Source organism: Pezoporus wallicus, unplaced genomic scaffold, assembly GCF_028554395.1.
Source record: "Pezoporus wallicus isolate ANWC-B61680 ecotype Strahan unplaced genomic scaffold, APGP_CSIRO_Pwel_v1 scaffold_6445, whole genome shotgun sequence".
Taxonomy (NCBI): domain Eukaryota; kingdom Metazoa; phylum Chordata; class Aves; order Psittaciformes; family Psittacidae; genus Pezoporus; species Pezoporus wallicus.
In genome coordinates, this window is record NW_026641753.1 from 3,903,286 (window position 1) to 3,923,220 (window position 19,935).

At 43.5% G+C, this 19,935-nt stretch overlaps 1 protein-coding gene across 3 annotated transcripts in view; it reads left to right on the plus strand.

The window, feature by feature from the left end:
• Window positions 1-1,184: 1,184 nt before the first annotated feature.
• Window positions 1,185-19,935, plus strand: part of GAB3 (GRB2 associated binding protein 3) — a 60,974-nt gene continuing 42,223 nt past the window's right edge. The window contains exon 1 of one of the 3 annotated variants that reach the window (XM_057425248.1): window positions 1,185-1,570. In XM_057425248.1, the coding sequence (XP_057281231.1) occupies window positions 1,499-1,570 (72 nt within the window). In that variant the 5' untranslated portion in view covers window positions 1,185-1,498. The remainder of the gene's footprint in view (window positions 1,571-19,935) is intronic. The other 2 variants (XM_057425247.1, XM_057425246.1) reach the window with 2 other exon arrangements.

A 19,935-nucleotide genomic window follows, 5' to 3' on the forward strand; every position in this document is an offset into this window, starting at 1 on the left:
GCAGAGGCACATGAGACTCCTCACAAATCACCTGCAAAACCCAGTGAAGAATCACTACATCCACTTTAAATCTAAGTCAATGGTATATAAGCAGCTGCTTCAAAATGAACACAAGCTGCCCCGTCCTTGAAAAGCCAGGAGTTTCCCATGCTGGAGAGAGGCACTAGCTCCAGGGATATCAGCAATGTTATGCACCGGCTTTCAGTTGTGACAGTGGGATGGCAACCTGTCTCCCTGCAGGCACTTCTGAACAGGTCTGTTTGTGACCAGGAAATTTAAGTTTATTCATAGAATCATAGAATGGTTTGAAAGGGACCTTAAAACTCATCTATTTCCAACCCCCCTGCTACAGGCAGAGACACTTTCTACTAGACCAGGCCACTCAAAGCCCTGTCCGACCTGGCCTTGAACTCTGACAGGGATGGGGCAGCCACAGCTTTTCTGGGCAACCTGTGCCAGCGCCTCAGCACCCTCACAGGGAAGAAATTCTTCCTTATATCTAATTTAAATCTTCCTTCTGCCAGGTTAAAACCATTCCCACCTGTCCTGTCACTACAGGACCTTATAAAAAGCCCCTCTCCAGCTTTCTTGTTGGCCCCTTTAGGTAATGGAAGCTGCTCTAAGGTCCCCCCAGAGCCTTCTCTTCTCCAGGCTGAGCAAGCCCAGCTCTCTCAGCCTGCCTCCAGAGCACAGATGCTCCAACAATTGGAGCATCTCTGTGGCCTCCTGTGGACTTGCTCCAACAGCTCCACAACCCTCTTGTGTTGGGGATCCAGAGCTGAACACCGGGGGAATCTGCATTTAATTGTAGTAAATTGATACAGGGGACCAAACCCACAAGGTGCGGAAGTTCGGGAGTAGAGGAACAGGCAGATGGTGGGAGCTGAGGCAGTCATCTCAGTGCTGATGGGGTCGGCAGGTGTGTGGACCGGAACCGACACCGGCACCAGCATCGACACCGGCACTAGCATCCGCACCGGCTGGGCCTCCAGGGCCGGGCCACGGCCCTTCTCCGGCCGCCTCCGCTAACCCCGCCGGGGGCACCGCGCCCAAACGGGGCTCCCGGGGCCGCAGCAGCACCGCTCCTCCCGCAGCTCCCTGCGGGGCGAGCGAGCCCAGCTCCACCGGGCAGGGGCCTCAGCATCCCGGGCCGCGGGGCTGAGCTCCCGGGGCGGCGCGGCGGGGCCGGTGGTGCCGGTGGTGCCGGTGCCGGTGGGTGTCGCAGCCGCCGGCTGCGCGGCGGCGGTCCCCGGGCGCCCATCACGTGCTCGGTGTGTTGCATTGTGTTTGAGGCGGAGGGAGGGCTGGCCGTGTCAGTGATCAATGTCATGACTTCCTCCTCGGGCTGGAGCAGTATCAGAGCACAGCTGAAGGAAGCTGATTACTGCTGCTTGCAAATTGGCTGGGAACAATACACGCGCGCACACAGCCCCGCACACACCCGCACACATAGCCCGCACCCTGGCTCCCGCGTCTCCGCTCCGCGCCGGGGGGGAAGATGAGCTCGGGGGACGTCGTTTGCACCGGATGGCTCATTAAATCACCCCCCGAGAAGAAACTCAAGAGATACGTAAGTGCAAAGGCTCTGCCGATGTGTTTTTTTTTTTTTCTCGCTAAACGGATTTGGGCATGTGCTCGGTGTCTTGCTGTTCCTCTGAATGTCTCGCCTGCTTCGGCTTCGCCCTGGACCAAAACAAAAAGACTCACAAGTCCATGCGCTTATGGAGCTTTTTAGTTTTCACCCGTATTATTTTCCCTTTGGAATTAACCTTTCCCGGCTCGTATAAGATTGTAATACTTCAATTGTTATGCAACGTATCTTGGGTTAAAAACCACATTTCGGTTTCAGTTAGTGTTGCCGTAACTAACAGAATTGCTGTAACAGAATTTCAGATGTCACTTTTCCAGGGAAGGGCAAGAGCCTCCTTATAAAAACAGCCTAATACTTCAAATTCTGAGTCTTTCTTTGTTAAGATGCTCTGTCATTTCCATGACACTTGCTAAAGGCAACATCTGCAGTAGTTTTATTTACCCATTTAACGTGCCAGATGCAGTTGCTAGCAGAAAGCTTGACTTTGTGTCTGAGATAAGGGGTGCTAGGAGATGCCGTGCTGTAAAGTTCCCGATAGCTGGAAGGTGAAGGGGGCTGTGAGAAGCTACGAGCTCTGCGTGCATGGAAGCTGCAACTGCAGTGTGTGTAAAGGGGGCCCCTTGTTTCGTCCTCTATCTGCCTGGTTTTATGAAGAAAAAAAAAGAGAAAAGGGTGTGTTGCCAACATAGGGAACTGTATCACTGCGAGGAAGGCTCTCCGGGTAGAAATAAATGACCCCTGGAAAAAAATGGCTTGGGACAGCATTAAAAATGTAAGCCCATGGCGGGCCATTTTGCATACTCATTTGTGATGGTTCTTCACCAGGCATGTCGTTACTGTTGTTACACTTTTGAATAGTACTCGTTTGAGTCCTGTACTTCTAACCTAACTTACCCCCTGGCACTGCACTGGGCTGGAACGATGCCTCCATACGTGCCCATTGCACTCCCGAGCCATATACATCACTTACATCATTTGTCGTGTTCACTTCTGTTTATCAGCATTTTTCCTGGACTGCTGATGTTAGCTTTTTCTTGTAATATGAGGAATAACTGTCTCATGAAGAATGTGGCTGATATCATTTGGTGGTGTGCTTTCTTTACACTAAAAACTAGGAGGAAGGAAAATTTACTGATGTTCGAATTTACTTTCAACTTATTCTAAGCCAGAGTTTCTTCTTTTAGCTCGCAGTATTGCTTTGAAATGGCTGAATATTTGCTCTGTTCGGTTAGCATTTTCCAATTCTAAAATAACCACTGCAACGTGTCTCAAGGGAGCTGCAAATAAAATGTGGATATCTAATTTTTGTTGTATTTTGTAACGAGCGTACTAATAGCACTGTATAACTGACACTAGACAATGTAAAAGCCACTGATTCACCCAGCTGGTATCATTAGTAGCTCTGTCAGTGAAGCTGTTTTTGATGACTCAATATTCATAAAAGGGCAAAGTAGAGAAAACAGAATGTGATAAAGCCGGGATTTGAAAGCCCCCATTATACAGTCAAGATAATAGTCACAACAGGGGCTCTGATCAGTTCACAAGGCTAGTTGCAGTCTGCTCTGCTCGCATTTTGCACTACAAAACCTAGAGAAATTGGGTCTGTGTTATTTTTCAAACATCAACCACTAGATTAGCCAGTTCTCTGCAGATTAGGCTTTGCTTTCTGGTTAGGAGGATAAACTACTGCTTTGTCCGTAATAGAGCAGAAAGAAATCTGCTGCAAGTACAGCAAAGATTAATGTCCTTTCTGCTATGACTGGGTTACACAGTGAATGCTACAGTCTAAATGGAAAATGCCTCTTTCCCACTGTAAACTATTTCCCCCCACTTTTTGCATAGTTTCACCAGCGTGGTAGCTTGTGCCTTTTGCACTGGGGTGGTAGATAGCTCGGGCTGAATCACAGTGACTGCTTAAAAACAACACAAGCTTTAAAACAATGACTGTTTAAACTGACTTCAGTAGGTGTCAAGTGTCAACCGCTTACAGGAGAATGGTTTTGGCTCTGGTTCTGAACTGACAACGTGCATAAATCCCCAAGCTTTACACCTCCCTTTGTGTTCAGCTGGCAAAACCCATGGGCTGAGCTGAGGCTGCCAGGGAGCTTCACATGGGGGCTTGTTCTGCTGCTGGCTGGGAACCCTCTTGCACTGGAGCGGCTCAGCTGCTCTCACAGGGTTGTCTCCCAGTTTACATTTTCCTGAGTTCAGCATCCGGCCTTTGTACGGTCTGGCCCGAGGGTCTCTTGTTTTACACACAGATAAATTCTTAATCCTCAATCCATCACAGTCACTAAGAAAATCCAATTAATTTGGAATGTATAGTTAAGAGACCAAAGTGATGAATTCAGGTTGTGAGACTGGGAGCTGCAGATAGTCCCACTGAAGCCACTGAGAATATTTACAGTGTTTGTAAAATTAAACAAATACATCTTTACAAGATTGGAGCCCAGAGACCAAAGTATCCCTTCACTGATGCTTGTTTCTGATGGAAGCAATTAGGTTTTCTATGAGTAACCAAGTCAGAATTTGGCTCTAGGTAAGCAAAATGTTATTTTCAAAACTTTGAGAAGCAAAAAAGCAGGTGTTAGGAGCCTATATTTTTCCTGAAATGTCTCACAAAGCTGATGCTCTTAGTAGCACTATTCTTAGAAGTGTCTTATCATTCCCTAACAAAGGCTGCTCTCTTGCATGTGCAGGAAACGAACACGAGATTAATTACCCAAGTGTAACTTTCTGTAAAAACAGACAGCTTAATGCTGAACACAGAGAATTCATTAGAAAGCACAGGGAGCTTCACTTCAGCAGTGAAACGCTCTGACAGTGGTTTAATAGCATGTACAATGCTTATCCCCCTGCCTCATACTTGAACCATGAATCCACCACGTCAGCCTATCTAAAGAGGCAGTTGTGCAAGGAGTCTCCCGGGAGAGCCTTTGGTGTGTGTTGCAGCTCTTTGTCCCCTAAGTGTGACCTGAAAGCTGCGGTGCTCTCATTTCCCCACTTGGTTCCAGCTCTCCTTACTGTCTGGGGCTGTGTGGGTCTGCTGGGTGCTGAGGAACCCCTGAAGCTCTGGGGAGTTGGGGATGGGGCCAGGGTGAGAGAGGAAGAAGCTGCTACCAAAAACTAGGAACTGGTGGTGGTGGAGGTGAAGTCCATCATTCTCTAGACCAACAGTGCTAAGTTTCAGCATTGACGCTCAGCCCCACAGGAGGAAAACCTGGCCCCACTGGAGATTGTTGGCATTGAGATTAGTGGATCATGAGCACCAGCTTCTGTAAGAAGTTAGATGTCATGGGAGAGTCTGCTTCAGGTTTGATGGGGGTTGCAGTGCCTTATATTAGTGCTAAAACATCCAACCAGGGGTTTAGATTAGGCATTCAGAGTGACAAGGGAAAAAACTGTTTATGTTGATGGTTTTCATATGGAAATATATCTGCTCACTGACCGGTAATATTTGTTTTCTGTTTATTGGAGAGGGGAGAGAATAGTTTCATGGCCTAGAAAACAAATAAATTGCTACAGCCAGTGCAAAAGGTCACTATGAGGGGTAAAAAAGACATAGAAGAAGGCACAGAGGATGTCTAATGAAATCGGTGCCATTGAGAAGACACATTATTCATGTGCTGATTAGGTCAAGGAGGGGGATTTTTAACAGGCAGTTAATTTCAGCCTATCCTTGCAACCCTGTCCTGTAGTTTGTGACACCTTCGAGGAGCAGCAGCAGGAGTCAGCCAGCCTGCCCCCCCAGCTCCTGTGAATGCCACGCCAGCGCTTACTGTTAGTGTTGATACGTGGTTTGAAGTAGTAAAGGTCTATATACAGATGCTTTCTTGTTGCGAGTCAGTGCCGCTCCATTTAGGTCAATGCTGCACAGCTGTACCCCAGCTGAAGAGCTATTTTTAATCTTCAGTACTATACAAATTGATGAGGGAAGACCACTTGCTCAAAAAAAGAGGCAAGTTTCCCACTTTACTTGAGTGACTGGTTTGTTCAAGCGTTATTGAAAGTCAAAATTCCTTATCAGCATCTCTAGAACAAGAATCTGAAATGGACCCCGTGTTAGAAAATTGAGCCTTGCACTTCTTACCACATTTCTTGGAGTGTCTGGTCCGGGAAGACAAATAGAGGGGTAAATTAATGTACCAGCTGCAAAAAGCTAGCAAAGCAGTGTGGGTTTCTGCTGTCTCTGTGCAAGGGGCACTAAGTGCTGTCAGAAGTACAGAGCAGCAAGGAGCTGCAAGCGGGTGCCTCTGACCGTTGTGGGGATCTGCCAGAACTCGACCACAGCGCACCATTGCCAGGGGTTTACAAGATAAGAGAATCTAGACAACTTCTCCATTTTTAGCTGAAGTTCTGGTATTTATCAGGAGAACAAACAGGAAGTTACTGGCCACTAAAAAGAAAAAGCATAGTAGAATTATAGAAGAGTTTGCTCAAGTAATAGGAACAAGAGTCCCACAGCACTGCTAAGTGGGATGCAGAGCGTCTGCTCTCTGATCTAGCCATGAGCTGGTGTCAGCAAAGGACATTGCCACCCTCACCTAAAAGAAATCCCCAAGTGCTGTGTAAAGCCAAGTACTTCTGCTGCTGGTTTGGGCTTTGGGGGAAATTTCACATAAATAGCTATTAAAGAGAAACCTCAACTTCATTTGTGTCCATGCACTGTTTTATTTGGAAACGGTTCCTACAAAGCCCCACCTTTGAGCTCTCTTCCCTCTGAACAGTTGCAGCCACCTTTTATATCCTGCTGGAACCAACATCCCAAACTCTCATTGAAATATCTGAGTTCATTTAACCAATCTGTGCAGGCTTGGTAAGTCTGGTTTGCAGGCTGGGTGAGGAGTCCCATGTGATGGAGAAAGTTGACAGAGCCTTTTAGCAGGTTCTAACTGAACGTTTTCCACCTATGTTTTCACTGCTGTTACAGCATTTAAAAATCCAGCATATATTCTGTCTGGTTTGTATATTAAGGAAGAACTCAGTTTGGAGAAAAATAATACTTCCATACAGAAGCTCCCGTGCTGCAGACTACATGTTCCCTTCTCTATGAAATCCTGACCAAATTGATCTCACTGGTAAAATAACAGCAGGGTATTTATTTTAGGGAGCAGTTTCCATTAAACATTTGTAATTAGCTAAGTGCAAATCAGACCATTTTCCACCCCTTAACCTTGTTTTGGTAGTTTAAATGAGATGTTTATTCTACACCATTTTCTCCCATTTTAACCTTGTTTGGGTAGGTTAAGTGCAATGTTTATTCTACACCATTTTCTTCCATTTTAACCTTGTTTTGGTAGTTTAGATGCACTGTTCAATGAGATAGGCTGACTTCTAAGAAAAAGGTAATTTCTAACAAACACCGCTGTTCTTGGCAACTTGTGTATCGGAATGTGAAGCAGAATAATTTCCCTTGGATTATTTATTTGGGTGGAGCCGTACTAGCCCTGAAGCCCCAGTTTAACCTTGGACTACATGTTTTCAGTGCACAGGAATGTCCAGCTATTGGTTTCTATTCAAAACAGAATCCCACAAGTTATCATGTCTTTTGCATTTAAAAATAGAGGCTTAAAAAAACCATGCTAGTTTGAAATAGTGAAGGAAATGTTAACTTGAGTGGTAATTAAACATGCAATCAAACATGTCTTAGAGGAAGAGGCATTACAAGTAGTACTTTGAACTCTTTGTTATAGCATGAAAGCTATAATATGGATAACCACATTTTTTCTACCAACGATGCATTAAAATACTATGAATGTGTATTGTGCCAATTTGATTGCTTTTAGGGAAAGGGACACGTTTACTCTTATAGTGCTACTCAGTAAAGAAACAGTCGTTTTATTTTCTTTCTTGTCCTTTTGAGTTGGGAATGAATTAGTAATGTGACAAGACAAGGAAAAAATGCCATCATTCGAATGAAATTTGTATGTCAAAACATTACATCCAGCCAGATAAAATAGATTTTCTTCTCTCTCATTTAAATGTTGGATAAAACACAGTGCTTCAACTTTTTCATTTCTTCTGCTTTACAATAATATCCTTCACTTGTTTCAGTTTGTGTTGTGTCAAAAAAAAAAACCCAATGAAACCAAGAAACAAACAGCCATGCAAAACTGGGCTCTAAAATCTGCTGCAACTTGGCGTTTGTTAAAAATAAACCAGAACTGATGTCTGGGCTTCATGGCAGAAAAATACTCTCTTTCTGAGACTAACTCATTTGTAGCTTTGTAATTGTTAGAATGAGACAACTCTTCTTAGAGATCTTGTTATTCCCATCCCTTCTGATGCCAGAAACCCCACCTGACCCCTGCAGTCCAAACTGCTTTGTAGCTTTCCGCAAAAGCCTTGAGCAGTGCATTTCAGCTATCCAATATCCTTTCCAACAGAGCATTTTAGAGAAAGGCAGCAAAATGACATTATTAGTATGGATATAAAATTACTTAGATGAAGGTGTTAAATGGAACTTAGGCTGTCATCTGAAAGTTTTGACTCGTTTTTGACAATGCTTTTTAAAAGACAGTAGTTTCTGAGAGCCCTGTTAGTGACAAATATTATTCATCCTGCGACTTCCAAGTCTCAGGGACCATGGGTTATGCATTCATATTTCTGTTGGACACAATAATTGACATAATAGGACCCTGTTGTAATCTCAGCAGAGTGCCTAGCTCGTGAACAATCCGGTTTTACATACCAGACTTGCAAACTGTACAAGTTCAAGGATCTTGCAGTTGTGAAGCCATTTTTTTCAAGCTACATGAATGGTCGTGCCAAGGAGAAGCCAAGAGTTCGGAACAAACATGACCTATGTTTTACTTGCAGGCTTTACAAACTGCACTAAGTTCACGGGAGTGTTGAGTTTATAAATGCTGGGAAAGCTGAATGTGCATGCCCGCTGTAAAGCTGCACTTCCAAGGTCTGTTGCTGATTCCACAGGACAGCCACTGGCATTCAGAGGTGGCTGTGCTGATCAGATCACTATGCGATGAGAAAAAGTGTCTGAAGAGATGCCAGCTGGGTTTACAGTGGCAATGAAGGAACAGTTTCAGGAGAATTCCTACAGTGCTTCACGAATTGCTCACTGGTAATCCAGCTACCACATCTGTATTGTTTACTAATAGTTATAGTGGGAGCTTTACAAGCTGAGGAAGTTTTATCTTGGAGAAGTTAAACATTTTGAAGTCATCCTAAGAAAACTATTGAGTTGTCACTGAGGCCTGAGGTTTAAAAAGAAGCAGCACTTTAGTAGCTCAGGGAATGGCTTTCTTGAGATGCATAGGCACTTTGCTCCCGCTGAAATAGGATTTGCAGAATGTTATCCCTGGGTACTCCTCTGACTCCAGGGCTGGTTTTGCAGGTCCTCCCTGGCTAACTTTCCCTGTAAAACAATGGGATTTGGACTCTGACTCCAGCTCCACTTTGTTCCTTTTGAAAGTGTTCCTTTTGACAGAGAACTCCAAGCACCGTATCACCCTTGAGCTGTGGATTATAAAATAAGGATGATCTGGGTTTGAAAAGTAAGGGAAAACCAAGAGATAAACCCCATCATTATTTCAGCATCCTCCCAAACTCCTGCTTGCATCAGCGCTGAGCCTGAGAAATAGTCAAGCTGAACCATCATTAAGACAAATGAACAAAAAGGTTAAGGGGCAGTGTGATTGGCATAGAAAGAACAGGCTTTATGACAGTGACACTGCTCTGGATCCCCAGTGCATCCCTGTACATTGGGCTGGCAGACTGGAAACCTAATGATACTGGATTTAAAGGGAAAAATAGAAGCATTTGTTAAAGTGTTACTAGACTCCAAAGCTTTAACAATTTTCTGATGAAAAATATGGGGTTTTTTTTCTTTTTTTTTTTTCCAAATTCACAACTGAAAGTACTGTTGCTATGTTACTGTAGTGCTGTGTAGGCTGCTAAATAAATACAGGGAGTTTAGTCCATGCCAGAAATAGAAAGCTGGGTCAGAGGTGACACTTGGGACATGTTGAGAAGAAAGAGAATATATAATTATTTCTTTCCTTCCTATCATTCTCTTCACTCTCATTAACCCCAGACTACTTAGAAGGAAATTACAACAGAACTTCTGGACATGTGAAATTGTGAAACATTGACACCTCTGGAGTTCCATTAGGTCTTTTGGCTTTGTTTTTTGCAAGATCATATTTGCAAGAGAAACTAGTAACACTGTGGTACCTTGCACACTTGTGAGCTGAATAGCTACTTGGAGGTACCAAAGGGCATGGGGAACTGTTGAAAATTCACTTTGCAAGGTATGCTCGGAAGGGAAAACCTGGCAGAGGGAACACGCTTTGAAAGAATGTGCTCCAGCGTAGCCAGAAACAGGAAATTTGAGTCCATTGTGCTTTTTGGGGTAGTCTGGCACGTTACCAAGGACCAGATATATGAAAAAGTGCTTTGGCTTTTGTGGAAGCAGCCCTAGGTACCCACTTGCACCTTCAGCTGCTTTGTAAACGTGGCTTGTGAAGGTGCACCAGTGCCTTGTTTCTACAGCTCAGTCATTTTTATCCTTCCTCTGCTGCCTGCATATGCTCCTTGTGTATAGACCTTAGCACAGCAAGCTCTCCTTTAAGCTCCAGTGGCTGATCCAGTAAAAGTACCACCAACTGAATGTACCACAACTGTAAGTCACTGATGTGAAAACTAGAGCCTCCTGCACCATGACAGAGCATGAAGCAGCCCTTATCCTGGGGACGAGTGCTGCAACCTCATCGCTCACAATCAGCAGCCTTGACTTTATGTCCAAAATGCTCTCGCTGATGCTGGATGCTCCGGGCCGAGCTCCAGGAGCCACAGAGCTCCTCAGCCCCAGTGCTCTGGGCCTGCCTTGCCCACATGAGCATCAGCAGCCCTGGCCCTGCAGCAGAGCAGCTGGGAGCTGTCAGACCTTCCCATGAGCAGGAGGTGGGGCACGGAGATGCGGACCCAGCTCGCCCCTGTGTGAGCTAACTTAGCAGATCTGTAATGAATCTGGAGGATCTTCTCCTTAAATATGTATGTTTACTTCTAAACAAATTATCAATGTGACACAATATGAGACGTCTCACTGCTTTGTGAAGTAGGGGAGAAGCCCACAGCCATAATCTAAACCAGTTCAGCACATGCGTTCCCATTAGATATTTCTTTGTGTTATTTTTATAGTTCCCACTACCCAAGAGACCTTTGGGACTGAAGCATTCCAGAAAATCCCACATTTACCATAAAACTTAAATTAGAAGGCACAACGAAAGCCAATGATGCCAAGTACATTTATTCTTGTTCCTAAATTGCACTTTTTCTTAATTTTCATTTCATTTGTTAGCACTCCTTGAATGGAGGGCTGGAGTTCAAATGTCCGGGCGTATTCCCTAACACAATGGATATGAATAGCTGCTTTAATAAGAAACTTTCCTAATTTTCAACGCAAATCCAACCCTTAGTGCCTTAAACCTTGAGACGTGTCTGCAGAGTGTCTGAGATTCTGTGTCAGAAATTGAACAAGTAGCTTGGTATCCATCAGGGCTGTTTATTCACTTACATTAGGAGCTTGCTGCTGCTGCAGTTGGAGACATTTCTTGTTTTCTAGCACAACCAGTATTTAGCCTCAGGCTGGAGGAGAGGGTGTTAGAGGCTTTCTTGTCCCCTATGGGGTTCAAACCCTCATTTCGGCTCTGTCAAATCCTTTATCCTTGCCAGAGACTGCATTTATCTCAGACCCTAAAGAGCAATTATTGTGATTTATCTGTCTTTGGAGTGAATAAGATTTTACCAGGCATTTTCTACACAGAGTTCTCCAGCGGGAAGAAGTGCAGCCTACAGACTGTCCTCTTCAGAGCTTTGTTGCCCAAGCTCAGCAAATTGCCCAGTTTTAACCATCAGCAGCAGCATTGCTAAATGGAAAGAAGGATGAGTTAAACCCTCTACAGTTCTGTTACCTTATCCTCCTGAAGGACCCATTTGTCTTTCATTATATTTCTAGGTCCTTTGTGCTTGAAATGATCTTCTAAACTTTGTAAGTGAAGTTGGCTTGCTGGCTGGTAAATTGAAGCTGTTTACCCATTAGAGTATTCCAAGTGGGCTGCAATGACGTTTGCCTGTGCTCTTTGTCAGGGTGAAGAGCTTGGTTGTTAAAAGTGAATGAAACTGTGTCAAGGCAGAAGATTGCAGACATGGCCAGGTTTCACATAAGCTGTACTTAGGTAGGTGAAGATTAAGTATCCGTACACTGCTGCTTTAAATCCTTAAGGACTCCCCTTGCCATGGCACTTACCTTGTCGTGAGCTCAGAGATGCTCTAGTGAAACTTGCCATTTGAGAACGGGTGACATGAGTTTGGGAGGTAAAGAGCCAGAGCGACCTTGTGTGAAGCAGTAGCTGTGCAGTCCTTTCCGGAATACAGTGATGGAGAGAGACAGTCACACCCCATGACATGTCTAAGGAACATTTCCAAGCAAATGATTTGCATGTGCTTTAGCAACCTGAGCTATGTGAAGATTTCAGCAGTGGCAGCCCTAATTCTCATATACCCAGAACTGACTGCGCACCCACAGGCAGGTTTCAGTCTGACTCGTTCCTCAGGTTTACTGGATTTGGAAATGGAACTGGGATCTCTGTATGAGAATATCATTGTACGTTCTAGTTCAGAGATTAATTTTTGGACTTTAGGAAAACAACTGTTTTATGTGCCATCTCTGCATAGGAATAGAAGATAAGGAGCAAAGGAAAGCACTCAGATATAAGACCTTGTACTATTAATGGCCATAAGTCCTAGAATCATTTACCAGCTAGCAACTGGAAACTGAAGACAATGAATGGGTAGGAATATGTGAGAATGCAGTTTCACTTTATTTTATGTAACATCTTTTGCTCAAAACTTTCCACTCAAAGAGATCACAGACAGATAGAATTACGGTGAAAAATAAAATCAGAGTTTCAGAGAAGTTGGTAACTTCTTGAAAAGAGTAAACTGTCACTGAAAAACCTCACTTTCTATTTGAGAGATAAAAATCAATGCATGGTGCAGCCATTTTTGCTTTGCCTGGTAGAAAATTTGCATGACTCACAGCCAGCAGCATGCTGAGGACCTAGAAATACTCAAGACAAAAGCAGACGCTGGCTGCTGGCCGCTGGCTGGGGAATTCCCACAGCATCTCTGAAATGATGATCCTGTTTGATGGGGCAACACACAGAGCGCAAGGCAAGTGCATATGATGTTTCTCCCCTAGGTGAGGTTATTAATCTGAAGGGTGAGAGACAGTGTGAAGGCTGCTGAACACCTACTGTCGTAGCAGTCAGTCCCAGCTGGCGAGGCTGGGTGATGTAATGGATCGGGCAGGAGGAGAAAGTTTTCAAATGGGAGGGTGTAAAATCTGAAAGGCTGCACATAGGAAAAGAGTCGCAGTCCTAATTCGAGTACGCAGGCAGCTCAGCAGATGGCCCAGCAGATGAGTTGCTATGCACCGCTCAATGTGTGAGAACATGAAAGTAACGGCGAGGCTCCATGCAGAAATGTAGCCCTGCCCTTTGCATGGCATGGGGTAACATCAGATACTACATTCCTTGCCCCAGCTGCACCCTCCGCCCCCTATCAGGGCGCTATGCTGGTTTGCACGCTGAGCTTTCCACAACAGTATTTCATATTGCTGCTCTGCGTTACTGCAATTTCCTCTCCTTTGCTTTGCCTTCCCTCTCCAAACACAGCAAAAGCCATTCCCAGAAACGCAGGTCCTTGCCAGTCACACTAATACCGACATTACATCGCTGACTTCGCCTGCCTGAGGCTGCAGATCAGGCTGAGCTGGCTCATCTCAGGATGGGAGACCTCCACCTTTGGGCTGTAGAGCAGCCTCACAGGGGTGTTTTATTTCCTACAATTCCAGTTCCTCCAGCAGTGAAGTGCAGTGGCCAGAGAGATGTCATGTGCATCCCGTGTGACTTCCACCTTCCCTAATAACTGCATCTCTTCGGGAATTTTAGGGAAAAACTTCAGAAAATCTCTAAAAATCCATTCTTTAAGAACTGAATGGTTTTCGCATCTGACTTTCTCCAGGGGATCTGTTTTCCTGCTTAGTGTTTGTGAGACTTCGGGGCACCATTTGAAAATCATCTATGGCCTTGCAGCTAGATCCTGGAAAAAGCCTCTTTACCACTAGCAGCTTGGAGTAGCCATTGCCACCTCACAGTCACATTATGCTGCCGTTCAGCATAGCTGTGTTAGGAGCTTTGTTTTTTTCCAGTGGTTTTCTAACAAACCTTTGTTAATCCAGAGCAGTATATTCATATGGGAGATTAAAATAATCCGTGTTTTGTGATACAGCAAAATTCTGCCTTACTAAGTTTTACCACTAAGTTGTTTCAAGGAGCTCTATTTCCAATGCAATCTACGGGGGAAACTACATAGGTGTATAATGATGCATGAATTTAAATCACTATAATTATGCTAATAAACATCTTCTCAGATATTCTTGGGATGAGTGACATCTTTTTCCTTTATCTTAAACCACTTCTGAAGCAATGTAAACTAAACCGGCAGCAAACAATGTCCTTTTTTTCCAGCATCAGAGTGTTCCCATGGCATACTCCTGCCAGCAGATACATGGCAGCCCAGCTATGCTAGTAAAACTGCAGGCAAGCCCTTGGAGTCAAGCAGCAACAACACGAGCAGCGGTAATCCCTGCTTTCCCACATACTATCATCTTGTCAGATTCCTTTTATCATCTTGCAGTCTTAAGGTTTTGTATCTCCTTTGCCCTTGGTATATTTACTTGAATTGCAAACAAAGAGATTAAGTAATCCCTCCTAGTTCTGTTATAGTCGCCTGGAGCCGGCACTAAGACTACTAAACACACTGAGCTCATCCAAGGGTAGATTGTCATTTCCATCATGGGTTGGCCACTCATTGGGATGACAGTAATTCTGTGAGCCTCTAATGAAGGTTATTTGAACAAAGTGATGGACTAGGATGCATGGTTGAAGGTATTTCACTATTGGACCTTTAAAGTGTCTTCAGCAAGGAGAATGCTCTGATCTTCCATAGTTAAATTCTGTATGTACAACAGCCAAACAGCAACAACAAAATCCAGGTCCATATTCACTGTCTGTTCAATAAAACTCTCTGACATGTCTCTTGGCATAAGGACTGTGAGTCAGTGAAAGGTTTTATGATAGTAAAGGAAAAAATTAAACATGATCATCTGTCTTACTGTAAAGAGGCAGAAGGATGTTAAAAACCATGTTATGCTGGCTCTCATTTTTCTACATAGATTAATATTTTGGACATTCTGCATGCTTACAGTAAAACAGTTAAATAGGAAATAGTGAAATCCACTATGAGTTTTACATAACTTTTTCTTTCATAACATACTTGTGCAATAGAAGAGTCAGAGTGTAATAATCAAACTATGCTTTTTCCGTGACTGAACATTAGTGGCTGTCTGGAAAATTGCATGCCACCTTTATTCAGTGAGCTGACTGAGCAAGGAAGTCACCTCCAAGGAAACTAAAACATAAAATTTTATGTGTTTGGGTAAGTTGACTTTTGCTAGGAAGTAACATAAAGAGGAGAAAAATAATCTTGTTTGCCACCATTCCTCTTTGGAGATGGTATCAGTCAGCACTGGAGTGCTAACACTGCTCACAGACCAGTCTGCAGCCGCCTGACTTGTCCAGGGACTGTCCTCACGTAAGAATGGTGGCAACAGACCTGGTGTGTTTCTGGTGAAGGCACTGGAGGAGCCTCCAGAGCAGCAAAGAGAAGTGCTGGAAAAAAAACCTTAACCTTTTGTAGGAAGATTTGTAGGAAGCAGATGTCCTTTCTTCCTGTAGCACTTACATTTATGGTAGTAACTCGTGTGAAAAGCTTTAGCTGAAATGGCCAGTTATCACTCTGCTAATGTAGGGTGTTGCCTGTCTCTTCCCAGTAAAAACACTGAGCCACAAACAGGGTCTGTTCTGGGAACAGGCTACAGGTACTCCTGTTAGTCAGCAAATACCAGAGCCCCAGCTCAGGGAGTCAGCAACAGGGAAGAGGGTGGGGGGGGACGACACTCCAACGCCTGTTGGTAACCCAGTTATTAAAAATAAATGTTGACTTGATGAACCCAAAACCTGTTGTGTCAGAAAGGGACTCTTCTAATACTTGGCTCCTAAGGTCAGACGTACAACTGTGAAAAGACTGGGGACATCTCAGCTGGGTGGAAAGAAGAGCTGAGCTATCCAGATAGTTACCTAACTACACAAGGCCTTGGCAGCTTTGACCTCTGTTCTTTTGAAACCCATGTCTCACTATGTTATATACTTGGCTTATTATTCCTGGATTTGCTCATCTTTTTGGTGAAAATGTTATTGATTAGTAATTTAGTTCAGGCGAGTAAGAAAGAATCCAACTCTTTCTTGTAGCATGTGTAGTGCATTTAGTGGTTTCAGTCCTTAGCTTACAATTGCTCTTTCCTGAATATGATGCTGTTCGGAAAATTCTTAGTTTCACCGTGTCAAACCATTAATTGATCAAGGACCAAAGTAGACGCAGAGCACTGTGGAGAAGGTTCTTAAGTATTGAAAGTCACTGAGAGTAAACCTCGGTGGAAATGGTGCCTGGCTGCGGCTGGGGAGCTTGCCTTCCAGTTACACATTCCGCTGGCTGCAAATGCAGCGCTGCTGCTCTTTCCCGGTGCAAAGACAAGGCACAGCCACTGAATGAGTCATGGGTCTGTGCTCAGCTGTGTCTGACACATGAAACTCTGGAGCAGGACAGAGGCAGCAGCTTTGTGGTGTGGGAATGCAAAACATACACACACACACAGAGTCTTATGCTCATGACAGCCCAAGACCTGAAGGTCTCTTTAGAAGCCTTTGGCTTCCAACCAGCCCTGCTTCTCCCACGTTCTTCCTTCTAGTGATTTTCTTGGCTAGTCCTCAGCATCCATGCAAGTGCTTCCCTGGCCTCCTTGGGTGGCTGCAGCCAGTAATAGCCCCACATAAAAGCAAAATAGCCACAGGCTTAGAAAATGGCAAACAAGCAGGAAGATCTCTCTTTGCTGTTTCTCTCCCTGATCTGCAGCTTATTTGATCACACACCGTAAAATGGATTGTGGGATGGGGCTGTTTTGCTTGTGAGTAAGGCTGTGGTCCTGAAGATCTAGGGAAGCAGAGCTGCTCCTCTGGGAAGGTGTTTCAAACACAGAGCACCTGACATCTCTCACATAAAACCATGACAAAACAGATGTTTCTAACACAGATCTGAAGCAATTTGTGAAGTGAAATTAATTATAGGTATATGTTGTGGGGTTTGATTTAAACATGGATTAGAAAGTATGTGAAGCAACACTATTTCTAAAGACATTGATTCTTTACAGCAAAAGAATGAAAGTGAAAAGAAAACAAAGTTTTATCAAACAATAAAACAATAAAAACAAAGAGTATTGTAACTCTGGTTCTGCAAAAATACAAACATTGTGCACTGAATGCAAGAAATAACATAGGGAAGGAGCATGCAATTATTTTAGTGATTCATTCATATTCAACTTCAGTTACACATTGTGGGTCTGATTTTGCACTCAAGAAAATCTTGAGTTCTCAATGAACACGGAACCAGCCATGAAGGAGTCTTGGATTAAACAAGTGTGAAGTCCTAATCCAGCTCTCTTTCAAGGCAGTTGGATTATTCTGCTTGATTTTAGTTAGAATTCAAATAAACTACAGTGAAGAAGAGTCTCAGGTTACAGGAGAAAATTAGCATTCAAAGAGATGGACAAAGATGTCCTATGGCATATTTAAAACACCAGCAGGATAGCCTTCTACAGGCTTTATTGAAAGACGAGTACCCAAATATCCCCAAATTCCCAGAGAGGCTTAAAACTCTGTCTTCATTTCTTGTTTTTGTCACTAAATCATTGTGTAAACTATGCATATTGTAACTTCATGACAGCAGTGCAATAGTATGAGTAAGCACTGTCACTCTCAACTTTTGTTGAGAAGTAATAAGAAAGTCACAGAATAAAACATGAACATATGCGATGGGTTTAAAAAATGCATTTGAACAATCAGTAGGACCAGAAGCGTTGCAAGTGCCAAATTATTGTTGCAGAAGTACTCTTTTTATCTGTGGGTCATGATTTCCAAGAAATGAGTGAAAAATGTAAACACTTCCAAGCATTTGTCCCTTTGGGCAAAGAGAGTATTAAACAACAACAACAAAAAATACTTCATGGACAGAAAAGAATTGCTGGCCAAGGCATTTTAGACAGGAGCCAATAATGCCGAACTTGGTGAACAGTCAAGAAGGAAAAACTTGGAAATGGTTTTATCACCAGAACCTTGGGAGTGCTCCCTTCACCTGAGTTTTAAAATGAAGTCTCCTTCAAGTTTAAAGAAACAAACTGGAAAGTTCTTTTCTGTACTAGAATTCAAAGCAGAAGATGGTTGTGGTAATTACTGGCAAGCAAATAGTAAATACTCTCAGAGGTGAAAACCACAGAGCTGGAAATCATGCCTCTGCTGAGCAGGGTCAGATTCTGTGCTTGATTACACCACATGAATAAATCATTGGAAGACACATTTCAAGCTCTTTTCAGAAGTGAAAAAATAAACTGAATTCTTACTTTTGCAAAGCAAGGCAGAAATACGCGGAAGAACGTGGCATCAGTAGTTTGTTGCACTATTGGTTTAGAGGTGCCCTTTAGTAATACAGGTACAAATATCCCATTGCTCCCAGGCTAGATTGTAAGATTCATAAGATTGTTTTTAAGCATCTAAATCCATTCTATTTCCTATACCAGTTCTTTGATACCATGAGAAAAAGAATCAGTGTATCAAAGATCAAAGGCTGAGAATCCATCTGGATAGGATGAACGAAAATAAGCAGCACAGTCTTTTGTTGATATGCACGTTAACTAATGGCACTGGGACTGTTTCATCTAAAGCAAGAAGCACATTGGAAGCTATAAAAAACAGTAAGGTTGCTTTTTCTTTAAAATCACTTGGAATCCACCCGAGCAAATACTGTAACTTTTGGAGCTGCTTAATGCTTCGTGTTTCACCTCAAGTCTTCATCTGTCCAACTTCTGCTCTGCACACAAAAATAGCTATGACAGTGCCACAGGAAGGATCAAAGTGAGGGCAAAATTCTTTGAGTTGTACCTGGTATAGAGCAAGACCCTCAGAAACCACACATTTCAGCAGTGTCGAGTGCAAAACCAGAAAGTGGCCAAGGCGTTTCTGTCTGTTGCAATCCTTGAAATTTCCCCAAGAAAATACAGTTTCTGGGCAAGGATTCACGTTGTAAAATCTCCCTTGCCTTCTTTGGAAGCTTTTCTGCTTTTCCTCCACATCTTCCAGTCAGTCCATCAGCTCTCTGGAAAGACTACTTTTCAGCATGCTTCCATATTTGAGGCTTCACATTGTGTCACTTGTCTTTATCATGCACAGTATGGGCGGATTTTGTCTGTGTCTGGTTACCCTTGTAACCTGCTGAAATCAGAAAAGGAATTTTCCCCCTTGTTTCACCAAGGCCAGGGTGCTGTTCATCAGTTTCCTGTGTGATACTCTTTTCTCCCTCTACAGTTTTCCCTCTGAATCGGAGTCTTTGGGAACAGAAGAGGCTCTTTCCTTGGCATACCCTTGGGAAATAGCTCCCTGGTCTTTTGCAATGACAACAAACATCAAGACAGCATCACCATGTAATTCTTCCTGGGCTTTGCCAACTATTAAAAAAGCCTATTTCCTACTTAGGAAAGGCTTTTTTATCTGCATGAGGGTTATTAGATCAACCACTAAACTTCCTTACAAGTTCAAGACTATGCTTGTCTTTTACCATCTCTCTGCCTGTCTTTTAAAAGCCTCCTAAACAGCACCATGTCAATGCCTTCTGAATTGCTCGGATCTTTGCTACAGCCACACTTACTCTTTGCCTGAAAAACATCCATATACTTCTATGTTAAAATCCGCTTACTTATGGCTGATCTGTGCTTTTGTAACACAAATCTCTGTCCTGCCCACGGGGTATTTTACCTCCCAGTCGGCTTCATTTGTTAGATTTAACATTTCTGTAACCTCATCAGCCACACACAGCCTGGTTGGCTTACTGACTGTGGCATACATGTTACTTTTTACACTGCATCCTCACAAGTCACATTTACAAACTGCTTCTCTGAAAAACACGGTAAGAAAAAGTCATAAGCAAAAGAGAAGAGTAGGAGTAATTCCACATTCAGATCTAAATTTGTGACAAGTGTGGGATGAAGTTTAAAATAAGAAAAGATAATAGTTGGGGTTCTGTTGATTCTTTCCACCTCTTTGAAAAGTCATTTTTGTTCATACTCTTTACTTCTTTAAAAATGTATATTCAAGTGA